At 38.6% G+C, this 21,273-nt stretch overlaps 1 protein-coding gene across 1 annotated transcript in view; it reads left to right on the top strand.

The window, feature by feature from the left end:
- The first annotated feature begins 1,015 nt into the window (after positions 1 to 1,015).
- Positions 1,016 to 21,273, top strand: part of MKLN1 (muskelin 1) — a 306,882-nt gene continuing 286,624 nt past the window's right edge. Inside the window, exon 1 of the mRNA XM_082694003.1 lies at positions 1,016 to 1,038. Coding sequence (XP_082550129.1) covers positions 1,031 to 1,038 — 8 coding nt within the window. The 5' untranslated portion in view covers positions 1,016 to 1,030. The remainder of the gene's footprint in view (positions 1,039 to 21,273) is intronic.

The following is a 21,273-nucleotide window of genomic DNA, read 5'->3' as shown; positions in this document are numbered from 1 at the left end:
CCTTCCAAAGTTAGAGGGGCTATCCTGCAGAGGAGAGATGAGATTTCTTCTGAGTAATCCCAAATGACAGATGGAGAACCCCTGAATGGAAGACGTAAGTGTGTGTATTTTAACCCAACAATTAATTAGCCTTGCCCATCAGTCAAGTAGATAACTGTTCATAGTAAGTTCCCTGACCCTGATGGTACTGAAGCAGAATCCAGGCATTCCTGCCCCATTTGTTGGGTATATATGTGATGGGAGTTCAAACACTGGGGTGAAGGACCAGATTCATCACAGGAGCAAACACATAGAGAATGCCTGCTATAGGGCAGGTTAACCATCAAACGTGATTAACGTGGATTGGTACGTTTAATACTCAAATCAGTCCTACTAATTCCAACTTACAGATGAGAAGAGTGAAGCTCAGAGGGGTTAAGCAACTTGCCCAAGGTCTTATACCTTGTACAAAGCAGAGCAAGGACTTGAACTTAAGCAGTCACATCTCTGACCTTAATTATTATTTTATAAAGGATTCCCACTTCTAGAAAACCATTCCTTCCCACCCTGATGTTCTATCACTCTAAGGAAGTAACCAAACCAGGGAGCTTATTATCTCCAGTAGTAAATGATTTTCTAATAAAGAGTTTCTTTCAAATATAGTATGAAGGGACTAAATTCTTCTGGGCATTTGCCACTTGTGGTTCACCATATGGAGCCCAGTATAGGACCTGGCACATAATAGGTGCTCAATAATAATTTTTTTAAGAAAAAAAAATGAGTGTAAGCACACAAATTGGCTGCATTGGAAATGACAAAAATCTCAATATATTGTGCCGGTGAGGAACAAGAGAATTTCTGGGTGGTCTATTGAGGACACTTGTCAGAAAGTGGTAATCCGTCATTTTCTAGCAAAGGCCTTGAGAATTCCTGCACAGTTTGGACAATATTCATTCCAACAAATATTTATCGAGTGCGTGTCCTATGCTAGGTGTGACCAACATGCTGAGGGTCCAGAGGTGAATCAGAGGATGTACTGTTAGTGGGGGAGATGGACAGGTAAGCAAATTCTTACAATACAATGTGACAAGTGCTGTCGCAGGAATATGCATGTGTATGTGTGTTTTTCAAGTATTATAGAAGCACAGAACTAATTCTGCTTGGTTGAAAAAGTTGCCTGATACTTGTTCACATTTCAAAAAATAACTGCCACGCACTTATATAAGCTTATTTGGTCTTCATAAAGACCATGTGAGGTCCACAATCCTTTTTTGTACAGAAGATGAAATAAAGTTTCATAGAGGTTAGGTGACTTCCCCCAAGGTCATGCAGCTGGGAAGAATAATTGCTGGCATTTAGTGCATGCTTAAGCTCTGCTTTAAGCCCCATTAAGACATTTTTTTTTTTTTTAAAGATTTACTTATTTATTTTAGAGAGACAGTGTGTAGAGGGGAGGGGCAGAGGGAAAGAGTGAATCTGAAGCAGACTCCAGGCTGAGCGCAGAGCCTGACGTGAGACTCATCTCAGGACCCTGAGATTATGACCTGAGCCAAAAGCCAAGAGTGGGATGCTTAACCAATTGTACCACCCAGGCACCCCAGCCCTGCTAAGACATTTAATCCTCACAACTACTCTCTGAGGCTCTTATTGATATCACGGCAATTTTAGAAATGGGAAAACTGGGCATAAGATTTAAATGACGTGCCCAGAGTCATATAGCTAGAAAGTGGAAAACAAGGATTTGCATCTCCACATTCTGGCTTTCTCAGGCACACACTTACCCACTGAGATAAATTACCTTTAACTGGTTCCCTAAAGAGCTGGAACTCACCTGGAGTCTGACTCCAAGTTCAGTTGCCTTTCAAGTGACCTTGCCTTTTAGCCATATTGCATCCAAATGAAAAGAAGTGCTGTGTGTCTGGGTATAAGGAGAGGTCCTGTGGGTTGGGTATCCACAGAAGTGTTTCGGGAGCGGTGTGGTAAACTCTAGAATATGCATTAGTTGTGTGCACAGAGTTTTTCAGGGCGGCCACAATTTGGCTTGCTGTTCTTCAGGTCAGCACTCTGAACTCTAGGGACTATGATTGGTTACTCATAGGATCTAGCCACCAACACTTAGCCTGCAGCTTTTTTTAAATCAAGTTTAAATTTTTTTAAAGAAGATGACAGGATGTAAAACATTAAGAATGAAGCAAGTTAAATTCAATACCTTACAAATAAGCAAGAATGGAGTTACAGAAAAGGAGAAATGAAGCACATAATTGCTTAAATTGTCCAAGCCTTTTCTCTATAATAAAAATTCTTGGATTGAAAAATAGTTCAATCCAATATTATTGTGCTTTAATAATTAAGTTGAGTTGGCTCTGTGGCAAATCTGAGAAAGAATTGGTTATTAAAATGAATGAAGTGGATTACCCTTCCCTCAATAATTACTACTTCAGCTGATGGGGGTATGACCCAGGCAATGGAGTCGACTACATTTTTTAAGACATACATCTCCCCAGTTTTTGGAGATTTGATCATTTTAAAATTAGCTGCAGGCTGGGATTTCTGCAGTAGGTGGAGAGGCAGAAAGGGTCAATGTTCTTCAGTATTCATTCCTTCGAAGCGGGTGGGATTTGGGGTTTTGTTTGGTTTTTAGTGTTTTGTTTTGTCCTTTACGGAGACCTGGTAGATTCACTGATTATCTTGGCCTTTGTGTTTATGGATTTCTCTTTTCTTGGCTTCAGGTCCTTGGAAACATTTGTTTTGATGATGGCAGGAGGGTTAGTCATGTTTTATTTTTGTTGTTCCTATTTATTTTTAAAATCCTTTCGTTCAAGGCAACTTACAAGGTATTGTGTAACCTGCATTTATGTCTCCACAAATAAAATACTCTTAGAAGTAACTTCTAATACAACCTTAGAGGGGTGGTTAATAATTTGATGCCCAGTTCATATGCATCAGAATGAATCTGTAGTATTAGCAGCTAGAATAAGGGTATGCTTGGAAAATATAGTGTTTGAAATTTATAATTGAATTTAGCATTTAGACTTGAAATTTCAAGTTTGGTAGATCAACTAATTTTGAGTTACCAAGCACACAAATTCTTATATTTTCCTTTGCATGGCCGAGTCAATAAAAGTTGGAAAATTCTTTTCTCATACATTCTGTTCTTTAACTAAGCCTGAAGGTAAATGGCTTTTAGAAACCACACCCCAAACAAACATTTTTTCATAGAATTATGAGTAAATGAATAGAGTGGGCTCTCCTAGCATTTGGGTTGTACGTCTAATTAGAACTCTCAGTATTTCAAACATATAATTTACCAACATTGAGGTTTTTAATTCCTAACTTGGAGTCCACTGGGATAAAACAAGTGACCTTTGTTGGAAATATGTCAAGAATCAACTTTCTCAGACTGACCTTTAGTTTGTTGGTCACCACATCAAAAGCTGTTGGTTCCCAGGCTTAAAGATGTCTGAACTTACTTAAGTTTATTAAAATGTCAAGGCAGAAAGCTGGCTTGCCTTAGCAGCTGTGAAGAACAGATCGCCCCCTCTCTTCCCCTTGATGCTTCTTAGTTGGTTTCTCCATGAGAGATGTTCCTTCTCAACTGGTTCCATCTTTGCTCTAATAGGAAACATGCTGCACCTCTTGCCCATCTCAAATTGTGCATGGGAGGCAGATGAACATCATACTTTGAACTGACTTGATACACTTTCTAGTACAAGGCTCCATCCTAGGCACCAAGGTCAGCTATAAATGCTCTCAACCGCCCGTGTTCATCACTGAAAAGGGGTATCACAGGATTTGCAGTGTGCTTGATTACTGTGTGACCTTAAGCAAGAAATTTAACCTATCTCCAAAATAACTATTTCATAAGGTTATGGCAGCGAGCTGAGATTATATATGAAAATACTTAGCACAAAGTGGGGAGCAGAGTTGCAAGTGTAGATTGAAGTTACGTGAAGCCTATAATCATCCATGGATCCTCAAATGGATAAATGGACTCAAATCAACATTATCAGCCCCTAGCCATTTGTTAAATCAGAAAATTTCACTTCCAAATGAATAACCACATCTACCAATGACTTTGCTTTAAAGTCTACATTTAGAACAAAACGTTACTCTAATGATACTCTGCGAATATATTTTGAAAAGAAGCTGACTGTAGTTTCTTTAGGAGAAAATTACATGTGAACAAAAAGAAGAAGGAATACTAGATATCTTTATTTCAGAATAAATGAAGGGTTACTTATCTAATTATAGATCATTCAGATGGTATAATTATTAAATGTCCATATGTAATTACAAAACATGCTTGTTTTTATAAGTTGGTCTGAAACTATTTTACTGATCCCAAAGAACTAATTTCCTCCTAATCCAATGGCAAAGCTTGCAGTACACCATATTAACTATTAATATGCTAAAATTACCCATTAACTATCTTTTTCTTTCATTGCACCTGCTATCATGGCCCTACATTGATGTCAGCAATACGAAAGGAGTGATTTCAACTGCTTGCTCTCTGTATCACTAGATTTCTCGCCTGTTCTTACTTCACTAGAAAGTAGGAGAGAGAAACGTTCCTCCCATCCACTTACCTATGAAAAAAGGATTCTCCGAGGCTGCCAGGAATGAACACTGTCATAAAATTCCAAGAAATTTTTGTTAAGAAACCTTTTCTCATCTGCAAGGTATTTGACTGAAACCTGAGGTGCTAGATTTCAGACAAAGGTGACTTTGAAGGAGAAAGTTGGTGCCAAGCTGGATCAGTTGTTTTTGTGTTATGTAAGGAGGACAAAAAAAAAAAAAAAAAAAAAAAGGAGCTGTTTATTCCTAAGCCATAAATTTAAGATTATCCTATTATACCAAATGACAGAATTTCCAAACCTCAAAACTTAGAGTTATATTTTAATGAGCTATTATCTGTAGACACTCAAAGCTAAATATAATTAAATATTAAAAATTTGCTTTGCCCAGTTATTATATTTAAACATACAAAGTTGTTTTATTCACTATATCAGAAGTGAATTTTAGTTTAACTATGAAAATGGTATTATTAAACAAAAGATTTTTCTTTTTAAATAGCTTTTTCCTGGTTATAAAGAATATATGTATGGTATAAAAATTATAGAATATATGGGCACCGGGGTGGCTCAGTGGGTTAAGCCTCTGCCTTCGGCTCAGGTCATGATCTCAGGGTCCTGGGATCGAGTCCCACATTGGGTTCTCTGCTCAGCAGGGAGCCTGCTTCCCTCTCTCTCTCTCTCTCTGCCTGCCTCTCTGTCTACTTGTAATCTCTGTCTGTCAAATAAACAAACAAACAAAAAATCTTTAAAAAAAAATTATAGGCTCCTGGGTGGCTCAGTGGGTTAAGCCGCTGCCTTCAGCTCAGGTCATGATCTCAAGGTCCTGGGATCGAGTCCCCCACTGGGCTCTCTGCTTGGCTGCTTCCCTTCCTCTCTCTCTGCCTGCCTCTCTGCCTCCTTGTGATCTCTCTCTGTCAAATAAATAAATAAAATCTTTAAAAATAAATAAATAAATAAATAAATAAATAAAATTATAGAACATACAATAGAGTAAAAAGAAAATATAAATCACCAAATCATCCATAATCCTATCATCCAGAGGTAACCACCATTAATATTTTTTGTATTTCTTTATAATAGATGTTTATACACACATCTCTCAAAATACCCACTTTATATAAATGCATATTAATGATTTCTTATAGAAAATTTTAAACATAAACAAAAGTAGCTAGAAAGCATAACGAACCCCATGTACTCATCGACCCATCAATACCTTCTTTCTCTTCCCTATTCATTTTATTTTAAAGCAAATGTCCAAAATTATATCATCTTTTTTGTTTGCGTCTGGTTTTTTTTTTTTTTTTTTTTTTTTTAGAGAGGGAGGGGTGGAGAATCTCACTCATCTGGAGGCTAAGGGAGGAGATCATGACCCTAAGCTGAAATCAAGAGTTGGACGCCCAACCATGAGCCACGTAGGCTCCCTGTTTTTGTTTTTGTTTTGGTCACCGAGCCAACAAAAGTTGGAAAATTCCAAAAGTTGGGCAGAGGGAGAAAGAGAATTTTAAGCAGGCCTCATGCCCAGTGCAGAGCCTGACATGGGGCTCGATCTTACAAGCCTTATATCATGATGTGAGCCAAAATCAAGAGTCCAATGCTTAACTGACTGAGCCACCCAGGCACCTCAGAAATTGTATGGTCTTAACCATAAATATTCCAATTTGGATCTTTAAAAGATAAGGACTTTTTTTTTTTTTAAGATTTTATTTATTTACTTGACAGACAGAGATCAGAAGTAGGCAGAGAGAGAAGGGGAAGCAGGCTGAACACCCTGCTGAGCAGAAAGCCCGATGCAGGGCTCGATCCCAGGACCCTGGGATCAGGACCTGAGCCAAAGGCAGAGGCTTTAACCCACTGAGCTGCTCAGGCACCCCTGTTTTGTTTTGTTTTTTTTCAAGACTGCTTCATAGGTAATGGTGTGTTTTGCCATTAGAAGGTATAATTGCATAATGTATAATAATCTCTTCTTTTATGTTATCTAGAATCACTGGTTTATTAAGAATTGCAAAATAGAATTGAATTTAAATAAAACAAAATTTTTTAAAAAGAATTGCAAAATAATAATATTTTAGTCCTATTATTCCTTGAGTTGACTTTCTGGCATGTGCCAATAGCGGTCAAATAGGTGTTTTGTTATTTTGCTTTTATCATTGCTGTTGTTTTCAGTTATCATTTGAATTCATTAGTTGAAACATGTTCAATATGTTTCAGTATATCTTATCTAATTATTCTTATTAATGCTTAAATTATTCCTATTTAGCCTCTTCAAATTAGCTCCTGACTTTTTTAACATGACTCCACTAGTCTTGGATAATGTCCTTGTTATTTGGTATAAGGTGGTCTAGGTTCATCCTGTATAGTTCCACACAGTAAAAATCTGTATATATTTAAGACTTGAGTATGTATAAATATAATATTAACCATAGAACAGAAGCTATTTATAAGAGCAAAGACTGGAAACAACCCAAATGTCCATTAATAGAGGATTGGTTGAACAAAGTTTGATAGACTCACACAATGGATCTCTGTGCAGTTATAAAATTGGATTCAGGATCTTTATGTATACTTTATATGGATTGATTGATCTCTGGGATACATTGTGAGCACATAGCAAGAGGGAGAAAAGCAAACCTACCATTTATGCAAGAATGGATATAAATATATATTTGCATACATAGATACACATATATACACACATATACACACATGTGTATATATTTGCTTGTATTAAAGATAAAACAATGCAAGGATTAACATCACAAAATAGTAGTTACCTGTAAAAGGGGGAAAGGAATGAAATAGAAGGGATAGGGATAGAAACTAGACTTGTTTACCTTGTTTTGTAGACTTGACTTTTGAATCATGTAAATATTTGATGTAATTATAAAAATACGAATTTTTAAAAATCCAATTCCTATTTTTTAAACTAATTTTGTATCCAATTGGTGGCACACAGAGAAATTATTTTGAATAACTTTAAAACACAGTAATCTGACTACATATCCCTAATGGGATATTTCTTTTTTTTTTTAATTTTTAAATTTTTATTCTTTTTATAAACATATATTTTTATCCCCAGGGGTACAGGTCTGTGAATCGCCCAGTTTACACAGGCATATTTCTTAAGGACCAAAAGGACAGCAGAAACATTTTTTAACCATTTTTGATAATCCTATGGTTGGTGGTCGTGTCGATATCACTGGTCTGGACAATATGGGATAAGCAAATACTAATTATGGGATCTTCTAATTCTATCATGTTCAGTGTCCTTGAGAATCAGGAATCACAGCACGGGAGGAAGGAAATCAAGATGTAAAAGAGAAGAGGTTAGGCAGAAACTCTATAGTTCTGAATTTGAATTAGAAGTTAGTGATTTCAGGGGCACTTGGCTGCCTCAGTTGGTAGAACATGTGGCTCTTGATCTTGTAGTCATGAGTTCAAGACCCACATTGGGCACAGCAATTGCTCTTAAAAAAAATTTTTTTTAAGTGTTTGTATTTACATATATTTCTTAGCTCCTCTGTTCACTGAAAAGACCTAGAAATATTGATTAAGCCAAAAGCAATGATCACTTTTAGTATCTATATTAGATCAGGCCAAGGCAGGAAAAAATCTACACATGTATACATATATATCATAAACACATATATTCATGTATACGTATACTTACTGTATGTGTGACATTAGTTATTCACCTATTCTTCTATTTCTGGACATTTAGGTTGCTTCCAGTTCTTTGCAATTATATACGATACGACACCAAAACATTTGTGCACGTCTTATTTTTTTAGTACCAATTCCTGTAAGTGGAATTACCTGACCAGAGGGTAGGAACATATTTAAGCTCATGATTAGTATTGTCAAATCACCTCTAGAAAGGTTATACCAGGTTACACACCAAGCAGCAGTGCGGGAGAGTGACTGCTTCATCCCCTTAATAGTTATTGATATTTTAGACATTTATATTGACATGTTTCTGCCAATATAATCTAAGTCAGGAAGAGTCACTCCTTTCTTTTTGTTTTTTCCTCTTTGATTTTCTTAGAAAGAGACTTTAAACATTAAGAATACATGGAAAAATTACACAGATGTTACATTTTTGTGAATTAACAACTGTGTATCAACAAAGACTAGAATGGTCTTATCAAACTATGTGTATTACTTAAATTAATGGGTGAGCTTCCTAACATTTTAGTTTCAAACAAACATATCATGAATATATTGATACTAATTTTTATAGATTTTTGGTCACTTGGTAGCTACTTTTGGAAATTCCTACAGTTATTAATTATAACCTTACCTTTGCAGAACTCATTATATATGTGAAACTATTTCCCATACATAGTTTACAAAGTTAACTATCTTTGCAAACACGTCTTACATGTACCTTTGATATGCAATTCCCATATGAATATCTTGAAATAAATAAAGTAGACTATAGATAAAAATCATAGATGGTTAAAGCTAGAGGGATCTTAAAGATCATCTATACGAGTCTAACTTCCTTATTTTATACCTGAGAAATCAAAACAAAAAGCATTGCATAACCACCCCCCCCGACTTTATATGGCTAATTTGTGACAATGTGAGATAAAAATCCCAATCTGATTCAATATTGTGTCCTTGCCACGTAACTTCCTAGTGTTAGCAAAACTTCAAGGCAATATGTAAAAAATAAAAATAACTGTTGTGTGAGGGAAATGAGATTTGGGGTATTTTCCTTTAAAATTCTATTTTTATGCTACCTTTTCAATAAAAAAAAACCTATGGAAAATAGATCAACAACTACATTATAAAAAATCAGGTAAAAGCACTTCTGTTATTTAAAAGCTAGAAATAAACTATTCTAATAGAGATATATAGGAATCAAAATATGTGGCATCTGAATGATATATATACACACATACATTCTACACACACACACACACATACGTACACTATCACAAGCACTTTATTATCTCATTGAATTCTAACAATAATCCCAAGCACAGAGGTTATGTGACTTGCCCCTGGTAATGTCGTGAGTGTCGGTCAGGATTTGAACCAAGGCAGTCATAGACACAGTGAACTGTTCAAAGTTTCAAGCCTTGATGGTCAGTTTCATTGCTAGGGAGGGTTACTATGACTGACTCTCCGGAGCTCTCTCCCTATAGGGTCAGATGTCTCGCTTTAGAAATCCATTCATTTGAATAATTAATAATGGAATTCCTCAGAACAAAAATTTTCAGGGACAGTGCTTCTAAACCCCTCATCTCCTATTTGCTAACTATGGGACTTTCCATTCCTTGTCAACAATAGTTTTTTGGAGGATTAAATAAGATAAATTGTATCCATTTTTTAGCAGAATACTTGCTACACAAAAAATATTCAGTAAATGATCATCAGTGTTATTAATATCATTATCAATAGCATCACCATTATTATTTATTTCCAATTAATCCCTTTTGAAATTCAAAAAATTGTGGAAGGAGTAATGCATTATCCAAGGGGCTGGAGACTCATCAGTTATTTTTCTCTTGACAGGAAAGAGCATAGAGGTAGTAAAGAGAGAAATTAAAAAGAGCCATGAGAGGACCCCAAAGGCAACTCAGAGCAGAGTTTTATCCCAAATTAGTTGGGATATGTTTACAGAACAGTTCATTTGAAATCCAGTGCCCTTACAAGGGATCCTTTAATTTTTATCGGGTTTCCAGAGAAATTTCCTATTAGGAAATAAGGAAGGGCACTTTCTGAGGCCATGAACACAGACTGTCTTGTCTCTCTGCCCTAGGCATCGCATACACCACGGCCACCTGCCTGTCCATGCCGCAGTGGTGGCGGGGGGCAAACAACCCTCAGCAAATGCTCTGTTTACTGTGCCTGGAAACAGGCCTTTTGCCATGGAAAAATTTCTCATTGTACCCATAGGTACAGAACACACATTGCACAATATGAATGATCTTATTAAGACTTCTTGCTAACCTGTGTACATGGTGTGCTTCAAGACTAGGGCTGAGTGTCATTTCTAGGCATCATTCCACTTTGTACTCATGGACAACATCTAAAGGGGGCCTGCAGGGGCAACCTCTAGAATCCTCGTCTGGTCACAGATGCCTGAAGTCTAACTGCTTTCTGCTTCTGTCTTCACCCTCTGGCCCCTGTATATTCTTTAATTTCCGGTATTTTATTTCACACTTTTTGTCGTTATGAAATGAACAAAAATTCATGGTAAAAGATGAGGTGCAAAGGAGTATTTAGTGAAAGGGACAACTACTCCTATCCGGATCCCCAGGACCCCTGTCCAGAAGTAACTCCCATCTGTTCACTCCATTCCGAAAACATGGTGGAATCCCTTCTCTATGGCAGCCACTGCTCTGGGCACTTAGGCTGGGTAGCAAATAGACAGATAAGATTTCTGCCTCCTTGTAGGAGTTGAAGGGGCACAAAGAAGACACATAAGCAGATTATCATTTTGTATATCAGAACGTAATACTTGTTACAGACAGAAACAAGCAGGGGAGGGGGAGAGTGATCAGGGCCACTGAGGTGATGTTTGAACACAGCACGGAAGAAAGATCGATTCCATGCTATTTGTGGGGGAAGAGCCTTCCAGACAGAGAGAAAGCACATTCAAGCACATATGGCACGGTGCGGGGACAGGGTTTTAAGTACATTTTTTACAATTTTTATTTATAAAACATTTACTTATAAAGTATCTACCAGGGGCGCCTGGGTGGCTCAGTGGGTTAAGCCTCTGCCTTTGGCTCAGGTCATGATCTCAGGGTCCTGAGATCAAGCCCCGCATCAAGCTCTCTGCTCAGCGGGGAGCCTGCTTCTCCCTCTGTCTCTGTCTGCCTCTCTGCCTCCTTGTTTTCTCTCTCTGTCAAATAAATAATTAAAATCTTAAAAAAAAAGAATAAAGTATCTACCACAGCCAGGCATTCTTCTGAGTACTCTTTATATATGTTAACTCTCTTATTCCTTGCAACAAGCCTGGGCACTCTTATCATCCCACTGCAAAGGCAACGTGAGGCACAGAAGGGTTAGGAAAGTTGCCCAAAATTAATCAGTGAGTAGTCAGACTGAGACTTTCCCAGAGGCTGCGTGGCTCCAGGGCCTGGGCATTAAGGGCTGCACTCCACCCCACAGTAGGGCAGGGGTCACTGGAGAGCTGTGGGGCAAGAGATGGGAGCTGAGAGAGAGCCTGCAACAGAGGAACCAGTACACTATTCCAGAAAACTCTGACACTCGTACATGTGTATATGTGTGCGTATCCCTTACGTCTGTGTCCTCTTCGTCAACATGCTTAATGGTAAAGTGTAAAACAATTGTAATTGATGGAAAGGAAAGAAAAATTTGATATTACATATGCTTTAGTTAAAGATGATATCCCATTAAATAATATTTTGGGCATGAGAGATTTCTTCTATTTTAAAGTCTTACGAATACTTCTCTACTCTGAGGTTCATTCACTGGGTAAATTCTCTATGCGGATCCCACTAATTGTGGCTTCATCCATGTAACAGAAGAGAGTGACCATGAGGAAGTCCCTTGAAGTAAATGGAGTGCCCAGGCTCGAGTGACCCAGTCTCTCCAGGTACCCCTAATAGCACCATAGACAAGTTTGTCTGGAGAAGCAAAGGCTTTGAGAAGATTACATTGTTCTCTAAGAATAATATTAATGATAAAAATGGAAGCCCCAACTTCTTAGCATTCACTACGTGCCTAGCATAATGCTACATGCTTTATAGCCTTTTTCCAGACCTATAGTTTACTAGTAGCCCCTTGAAATACGACTAGTTTGAGTTGAGATAAACCGTATGTGCAAAATACACATTAGATTTCAAAGATGTCGTACAAAAAAGAGAATGTAGAATATCTCACTAATTTTTCTGACACATTAAAATGATATTTTGGATATGTCAGGTAAAATACATTACTAAAATTAATTTCACCTGTGTCTTTTTACTTTCCTTAAAGGGACTACTTGAAAATTTTAAATTACATATGTAATTCATATTTGCAGTATCAAATTATATTTCTATTGGGCAGTACTCATTCTAGACTGTTCTTCACAGTAATTTGATCAGCTGAATGGTATTATCATCCTCACATTACGGGTGAGGAAATTGAGGTTTAGAGAGCTTAAGTAAATTGCCTGTGATCACACAGCTGTGGCTTCAGCACAATTCTGTCTCCAAGCCTGAATTCTTACCCACTACTCTGTGCTTTCTCCCCATTGCCCAAAAATATAACCCATGTGATATAGAAAAGGTTATGAACATTAGCTATGGCAAAAAAAGCTGTCTTCACATCTACTTGTTGAACCCAAGAAGAAAACTGTCCATGTCATTCTGCAAGGTAGAAGTCAGTTTATAGCTGGGGGGAACTGCCTATGGGAAAGTTTCTTAAATGCTAACTGCTAATTCTCTTTAGCGGTTTGGGTCTTACTTACCAAGGATGGGAGGTAGATGGAACTTACTTCAGAAGTTGCTTTCATTTCTATGATCCCGTATTATAATTCTTTACAGATCCGCAGGTCAGTCACTGCTGTAACCCTCAGAGTGAGATAGAATGGAGTGAGCTGACTTAGCTTTTCCGTTTCATCCTTTCTCCCCCTGTAAAACAGAAGTCTTTAATTTCATTCCATTTCATTTGAATTTGTGAAAACCTCAACAGGACATTTTTCATAGCAATGTTGACCTCTTCCCAGTTGCAATGAAGAGAAGCAGCAAAACTATTTAGGAGAGAAAGAGTCATTCCATTTCCTTTTTTCCTCCCTGCTACGATAAACCATTCTCTAAAATATATGTCTTAATTCAGTCAAGTCTTCTTTTCCCCAAGTTATCAGCATTCGTCACTCAAAAAGAATTCTCATATGTGCATGTTAATGCTAGCTATTACTCTATTTTAAATACTGTAACTTAATTTTATGCTCACTTTACATATACTAATGTATAACATGTATGGGAGTATAATTTACTTATTTAACTACAAATACCAAAGGGGAAGCCCAGTTGAGAACACTAGTTCCTTGAGCTATTTTCCCATGATGGAGAGGATTGGGATAATTGGGAATTGTACTTTGCCTCAAGGTCTCATCCCAAATGTTTAAGTCCTCTCGTGTTCCTAAGGGCTAGAAGTGTTGCTTTCAGCTGTTAAACCAAATCACACCCACTTTATTTTTTTTTTCCTCCAAACCACAAATTTAGAGCATACCAAGAAGCATGGCAACTTGGCTCCTAAAAGATTAAGGGCAGCTCAGAAATCAAACTCTAAGAAGCTAAAAATATTTCTAAACATGTATGCGCCTTGTTTTATAATTTTTATTTTTAGAGTCAAAGTCAGTTTTTTTTTTTTTTAAGATTTTATGTTGAAGTAATTTCTACACCCAACGTGGCACTCAACTTACAACCCTGAGATCAAGAGTCACATGTTCTATTAACTAAACCAGGCAGGCACCCCCAAAGTCAAATTTTTAGTGCCCCTAAATTAAGTTCACTTTAACTTAAGTGGCTGCATGGGAGGTAAATTCTACCATTAGATTTTGTTTAGTCATCCTTCCTTAAAATTCCTTAGCATTTTCAAATGTACGTCGGATGAGATAACAATGAACCACAGAGAGAAGAAATCAAGAAAGAATGGTATTGGGAACGTTGCATGGACCTGAGAGTACGATGATCTGAATCCTAGCTCTGTTTCCACAACAAATTAACAATAAAGCCTCAGGGAATTTAAATTCCACAAACATTTATTGTTGGATACTTACTATCTTCAAGGCATTGTAGTAAGTGCTCTAGGAAACACAAAGATAAACAAGACTGTGGATCTTCAAGGAATTTATCATCAAGTAGGAAAGTAGGCATACCACAAAACTCTAGTATAATATGGGACAGAATGTGTGGGTAAATGAAGGAGAGCTTATTGGAGCAAAGAAAGAAAGAAGCATAATTCCAGCCAGACTGGGAACGACTTCACAAAGAAGGTGACGTTTGAGGTGGTCCTAGAAGTATGAGTAGGATTTCTGGGTGGGGCTGGAGGGGAAGGGGGAGACACTGTAAGCAAAGGTGTATGGTAAGAAAATGCACAGCTGTGCTGAGAAACTCGTTAGACCGGAAGGCACAGTTAATTCTGAATAATAATAGGAGATAAGTTCTGACTGCTCTATTAGTGGAAGAGTTTGAATTCCATTCTGAAGAATTTAGACTTTATTAGAGGAGAGGGCCGCAAAGATAAAGGGTGGACCCATGAACGATCAGCTTTGCTAGGATGATTGTTCCGAAAGCACTGAATGGTAGAAGTGGTGAGCGAGAAAGCTAGAAAGTGGAGAGATCGGTTAGATTGGGATAGGGTTTAGACAATAGGAATGGATAAAGAAGGCAATGCAAGAGACATTTCATTTCGGAAGGAGAACTGAAAGGACTTGGTGATGATTGGTTTTGAGATGCAAAGGATGACTGAGGCTTTGAGCATTGATGAATCAGAGGATGGAGATGCTGAGAATGTAGGAGGTTTGCTGGGGAAGAGGCTGAAATTGGTTTTGAGCATATTTCATCTATTCTGAACATATTGGCTAATCACATGAAACACAAGTCAATTCCTGATTCCCCTCTTTCCAAAACCCTTCAATGCCTCCCCATCCCACTCAAAATAAAAGAAAGTCCTTACACGGGTTGATAAAGCCTCCGATGTTCTGGCGGCCGTCTTTCCCTCTGACCTCCTCTCTTCCCACGCACCCGGCTTCTCAGCAGCAAGAGGAACACTGGCTGTCTTGCTCTTCCTCCAGGACTGCCCAACATATATCTGCTTTAAGGGCTTTCTTCACATTTGCTCTGCCTGAAAACATCTTTCCACAGATGATTTTTTTTTTAAGTTTTTGTTTATTTATTTTTTTTTTTTGACAGAGACACAGTAAGAGAGGGAACATAAGCAGGGGGAGTGGGAGAGGGAGAAGTAGGCTCCCTGTTGAGCAGGGAGCCTGATACAGACTCAATCCCAGGACCCTGGGATTATGACTCCAGTCCAACGCAGATGCTTAAACAACTGAGCCACTCAGGGGCCCCTCCAGAGATGATTCTTCTACTTTGCTCCCTCTTCAGCTCTTACTCAAATGCCATCTTTTTTTTTTTTTTTAAGATTTTATTTATTTATTTGACAGAGAGAAATCACAAGTAGATGGAGAGGCAGGCAGAGAGAGAGATAGGGAAGCAGGCTCCCTGCTGAGCAGAGAGCCCGATGAGGGCCTCGATCCCAGGACCCTGAGATCATGACCTGAGCCGAAGGCAGCGGCTTAACCCACTGAGCCACCCAGGCACCCTCAAATGCCATCTTTTTAGAAAGGGCTTTCCTGATCATAAAATAGTCACCATCAACCCTCCCTTGTCACTTTTTTCCTCCCCAAATTGCTTTTCTCCACAGTACTTATCACCATCTGATATACTCTGTATTTACTTGTTTATTATCACACCTAGAAACTGAAATTGCAAAAAAAAAAAAAAATTAATAATGTAATAGTCCAGCGTTTTCAAGGGTACAATGAGGTTTGTTACTCTCACACATCATTCTTGGGACTATACATTGATATAATCCCTTTAAAAAGCAATTTGGCAGTATATATAAAAAGTCATAAAACGTTGATGTACTGGAACGTTTTATGTTTTGAAAAATTCTGAAAATCAATTCTAAGAAGGTAATCTAAAAACATGGAAGAGAAAATATACAGAAAATGTGTATCGACATGGTATTTGTAATATCAAGAGATTGGAAAGATTCTAAACATCTAACAGTATAAGTAAACTACTATTCATTTATTTAATAATATATTATTCACTTGTTTAAAGGATAGTTATGAAAATCTGGTTAGCAACAAGGAAAATGCTTATGGGGCAATGTTATATTTAAAAGCACAGAATCAGGGACGCCTGGGTGGCTCAGTTGGTTAAGCAGCTGCCTTTGGCTCAGATCATGATCCCAGCGTCCTGGGATCGAGTCCCACATCAGGCTCCTTGCTCCGCAGGGAGCCTGCTTCTCCCTCTGCCTCTGCCTTCCACTCTGTCTGCCTGTGCTTGCTCTCGCTCTCTCTCTCTCTCTCTCTGACAAATAAATAAATAAAATCTTTAAAAAAAAATAAAAGCACAGAATCCACAATTGTATACAGTATGATTTTAGTTATCTTTAAATATGCATAAAGAAAATTTAGGAGGAAATAAACTCAAATGCTAGTATTAAATGCATTAGGCTAATGGGATTCTAGGTGGCGTATTTTCTCTAAATCTTTCAGGTTTGCTGTATTTGTTATATTCTTTCTGTAATGTGCTTGTTTTATCTTATTTTTTAAAAAAGATTTTATTTCTTTATTTGACAGAGAGATAGAGAGCACAGCTAAGCAGGCAGTGTGAGAGATAGGAGCAGTCTCCCTGCTAAGCAGGGAGCCCAACTCGGGGCTCGATCCCAGGACCCTGCAATCATGACCCAAGTCGAAGACAGCCACTCAACCAACTGAGCCACCCAGGCGCCCCACTTATTTTATTTTTAAAGCAATAACTTATTTAGTCATCAAAAGAAACTTCTATGGTGGGTGCCTGGGTGGCTCAGTCAGTTAAGCAGCCAACTCTTGATTTCAGCTCAGGTCATGATCTCAGGGCTATGAGATCAAGCGCTACAACAGGCTTCTCATTGGTTGTGGATCCTCCTTAAAATTCTCTCTCTCCTTCTTTGCCTCTCCAACACCACTCTCTCTCCCTCTCTTAAAAAAAGAAAGAAAGAAACTGCTGCTACAGCTCAGCTCACCCTCTAGACTGCATCATTGGGGACCAATGGGAGGTGTGAGTTTCCAGGCCAACAGATGTCGCCTTTAGGACCACAGACACTAACAGCTGGCCCTACAGCTCATTAGTCCCCCAGGTCTTAGCTCCTCCACCTCATCATTCCTGACTTCTTCCTCTTCTCCACTTGCCTGCATAGTTTTAGGCTGTGTGATAGTCACAAGCACGAAACGAGGAAAGCTGAAAGAGCACAACCTCTTCATGCTTCTTGACAATATTTACATGTGTGCACTGAGGCTAAGCTGCCTCATCCATGTCTCCTTTCACTTTTTCATTTTTTCTTATTTTAGCCACACCTTCTCCCCTTGGCTGACATTCAGGATTTCCCACCTGCCCTTCTTCTCTTCGCAGTGCTTATCATCATCTGATATAGATTTACTTGTTTATCATCATAGTTTAGAAACTGTTAAAAACAGTTAAAAAGAAAAAGGAAGGGACGCCAGGGTGGCTCAATCTGTTAAGCATCTGCCTTTGGCTTAGATCACGATCCCAGGGTCCTGGGATAGAGCCCTGTATTGGGTTCCCTGCTCAGTGGGGAGCCTGTTTCTCCCTCTCCCTCTTCCCCTGATTGTACTCTCTCTCTCTGTCAGATAAATGGGTGAAATCTTAAAAAAAAAAAAAAAGGGGAGGGAGTGACCCAATGTCTACCTCCTATCCATTGAGCTCTTCTATAGATTAACTCATTTCATCTTCTCAAGCCCATAAAATAAGTAAGTGTTAGTTACATTTAGGGAGGAGGAAACTGGGGCTTTGGGAGGTTAGACAGTTTGCCCAAGTTCACTTACCTAGTTGGTTACCAAGTTGAAATTTAAACCCTTCTCCTTCTGACCTCAAATCCTATGCCATTAGCCTGTACATGAATGAACACATATTAATTATTCAGATAGCCTATGTTGATTTATTATATAGACATCGCCTAGTGAAACAAACAATTGAAGAACTGAATAATTCAACCTGAAGCTCTCAATGGATTGGTGCTGTCTTTGTGCCAGAAGTAACTGGCTTATTGCTTCAGATTTTTTTCTGCATATGTCCCCGGTATGGACTCAGTAAGAGGGTAGGTCTCAATAATGATTTGAGACTAAAACCAGCAATCTGAAGTATTTTAACTCTGTTGGTGATCTGCAGCACTCTCAGTATTTAGTTATTAACTAAAATAATTATATCTGTTTTGATTAATGACCTCAGTTGAAGGATTCAGAAGCTCTCCTTTGAGACCAACAGCAACTTTTTTGATAGAACAAATTAGTTATTAAATATTACATTAGGTCCTTTCAATCAGTTATTTGGACTTAAGAAATGAAACTATTAATAGAAGACATATAAGATGTCAAAAGGAATGTAAGATCTAGTCATGACTAATACCATTTCAGAGGAAATTTCTAACAAAAAGAGATTTTTCCATTTAATAAGCTATTTATTTCAAGCATCACTTTAATAAAGATTCTAAGCAAATTTGTTGTAATGAGACCGAAGGAACTGAATAGAATTTTCCAAGAAATATCACTCATAATGTTCACCATTATAACAGCTCAACAGTGTTCTTTCTTGTCTGCCTTGTTTGGCTGAAGTCCCTTGTAAAAAAAAAAAAGAAAAGAAAAGAAAAAGAAACTTTCAGCTCCTGACACAGCCGCGAGAAGCCATAACGTAATCAACCTCATCATAGCTCACATTTTTGGGTACTTACTGTGAGTCAGATTTTGCTACACACTGCATTGATTATCTCGTTTTAATGCTCAGAAGCCCATAGGGTAGGGTCTATTGTTATACTCATTTTATAGATAAATGAAGAAACTGAGGCATAGAAACTATGTGGTGACTTATTCAAGAGACAGCATTTAAAATGAAACACAAGGGGTGCCTGGGTGGCTTAGTCGTTAAGCGTCGGCTTTCAGCTCAGGTCATGATCCTGGGGTTCTGGGATCAAGTCCCGCATTGGGGCTCCCTGTTCAATGGAGAGCCTGCTTCTCCCTCTCCCTCTCCCTCTCCCCCTGCTTGCGTTCCTTCTCTCACTGTCTCTCTCTCTCTGTGTTAAATAAATAAAAATCTTTTTAAAAAATGAAACACAAGAAATGTTACACTGGTTGTTTTGCCTTCTCTATGATCTGAGAAAATAACATTTTTAAAAAAATATTTTATTTATTTATTTGACAGACAGAGATCATAAGTAGGCAGAGAAGCAGGCAGAGAGGGTGGGGGAAGCAGGCTCCCTGCTGAGCAGAGAGCTGGATGCGGGGCTTGATCCCAGGACCCTGAGATCATAACCTGAGCTGAAGGCAGAGGCTTAACCCACTGAGCCACACAGGCACCCCAGAAAATAACATTTTTTTAAAAGAAACATCAAGTTTGACTTTACAGCTTTTATGTTAAAAGGGAAAATGAATGGCTTTTTTGAATTTTTCGGGCTGTTATGCCAGTGATTAATTCCACTAGAGAAGTGGGTCCATGAGAGCTGAAATTTTAGATCTAAAAGTCTGTGTGTTCCTCACTACCCTTGGGCTCCATCAGCCTGTGCTGTAAACCTCCCTTCGCTGTAAGAATGTTTCTGTCTCTGGGGGGTCGGTTTTTAACTGGTGGAGCTGTCCTTGGTCTGAGAGATCCCAGAAGAAAAGTTTTTGCCTGGGGTCTCTGACCTGTCACAGAGTTGCTGCACTTCTCAGCTGATGTGTAGAAATCTGCCAACCCACCATGTAGAACAGAGTGGGAGAATTCTTAGGAGAGGCCATGGAAACTCTAAAGGATGCCATTACAGTACATTTGTATGTTTCTCCCCATTTAAGCAGAGCTTTCCCACCTTAGATCAGGAAATGGGGAACCTGGGGCTCACGTACTCAGTGAACTAGTTTTGAATAACTCCTTTGTGCATAATACAGTTTTGAACACCACAGAAGATAAGCTTCTGCCCTCAAAGACTTTACATCGCAGGGATAAGACTCTCACACATCAGAAAGTTAAAGAACCCAACGTCATAGAGATGGATCAGAACCCAATAGAGTGCCAAGGATATCAAGAGTGAGAAGTTCAAGCCAGGGTAATGGAGGCAGAAGGAGGATCCTAAAGCAGTGAGGTGGTCACAGGTGAGAGAGGAAATTTAATAGAGGTCTTGAAGAGGAGGGAGCTAGCCAACAGAACAGAATATATAGTTCAACTCCACTTACTTAAAAAGGAAATAAACGAAAATTGTATTTGCAATATTAAATGCCAAGAGAAAGAGCTGGAAGGGTAGCTAGCAAATTGGGAGGGGAGGAGTGCCATTGGCAGGTGGTAGGGAGTCGAGGGAAGGGCTAGAATCCACAGGGACTTTCGGTTTTTACTGTATCTATACTTCTATAGTGTTTGAATAGCTTTCCAAGGAGAAGGTGGTCATGCACTACTTTGTGCGACTAAAAAATACAAAATTTACAAAAGAATGACTAAGAGTTGGGTTTGTAGCACAAAAAGAAGATATTCTACGTGAGAGGAACAGCTTGAGTCAATGTCCAAAGGTGGAGATATCCAGGGATGTGTTTGGGGAAGAGTGAGGACACGAGTGGGAGCAGCATAAAAGGGACGTAGTAGAAGGGCAAATGGGAGCCAGTAGAGAAATGCTATGCATGCCAAGTCCTAGGAGCTTGGGCCTGTCACCCTTGGCCAGAAGCCATAAGGAGTCTTGGAAGGATTTGGTTCAGGGTTAATTAATCTAGCTGCGCAAGGATTCACTTATTAGTGCTCATGCTTGAAGACCCAGCAAAGTTAGAGGATATGAATTCAAATTTACTTACCTTGCACACCATGAAAGGCCACGGAAATGTCTCCTGTACTCACTGTCGTAAGAAAGGCTCTGACTTATGCAAGCCTGTTGTGGTTAGACTTTCCAGGAACCACCAAAAGATGGAAATGCTGTCAACTGCAATTGGGGTACAGACACGTATACTCGA

The sequence above is a fragment of the Mustela nivalis genome (assembly GCF_964662115.1).
Source record: "Mustela nivalis genome assembly, chromosome: 12".
NCBI lineage: Eukaryota > Metazoa > Chordata > Mammalia > Carnivora > Mustelidae > Mustela > Mustela nivalis.
This window is presented reverse-complemented; position numbering and strand designations above follow the sequence as displayed.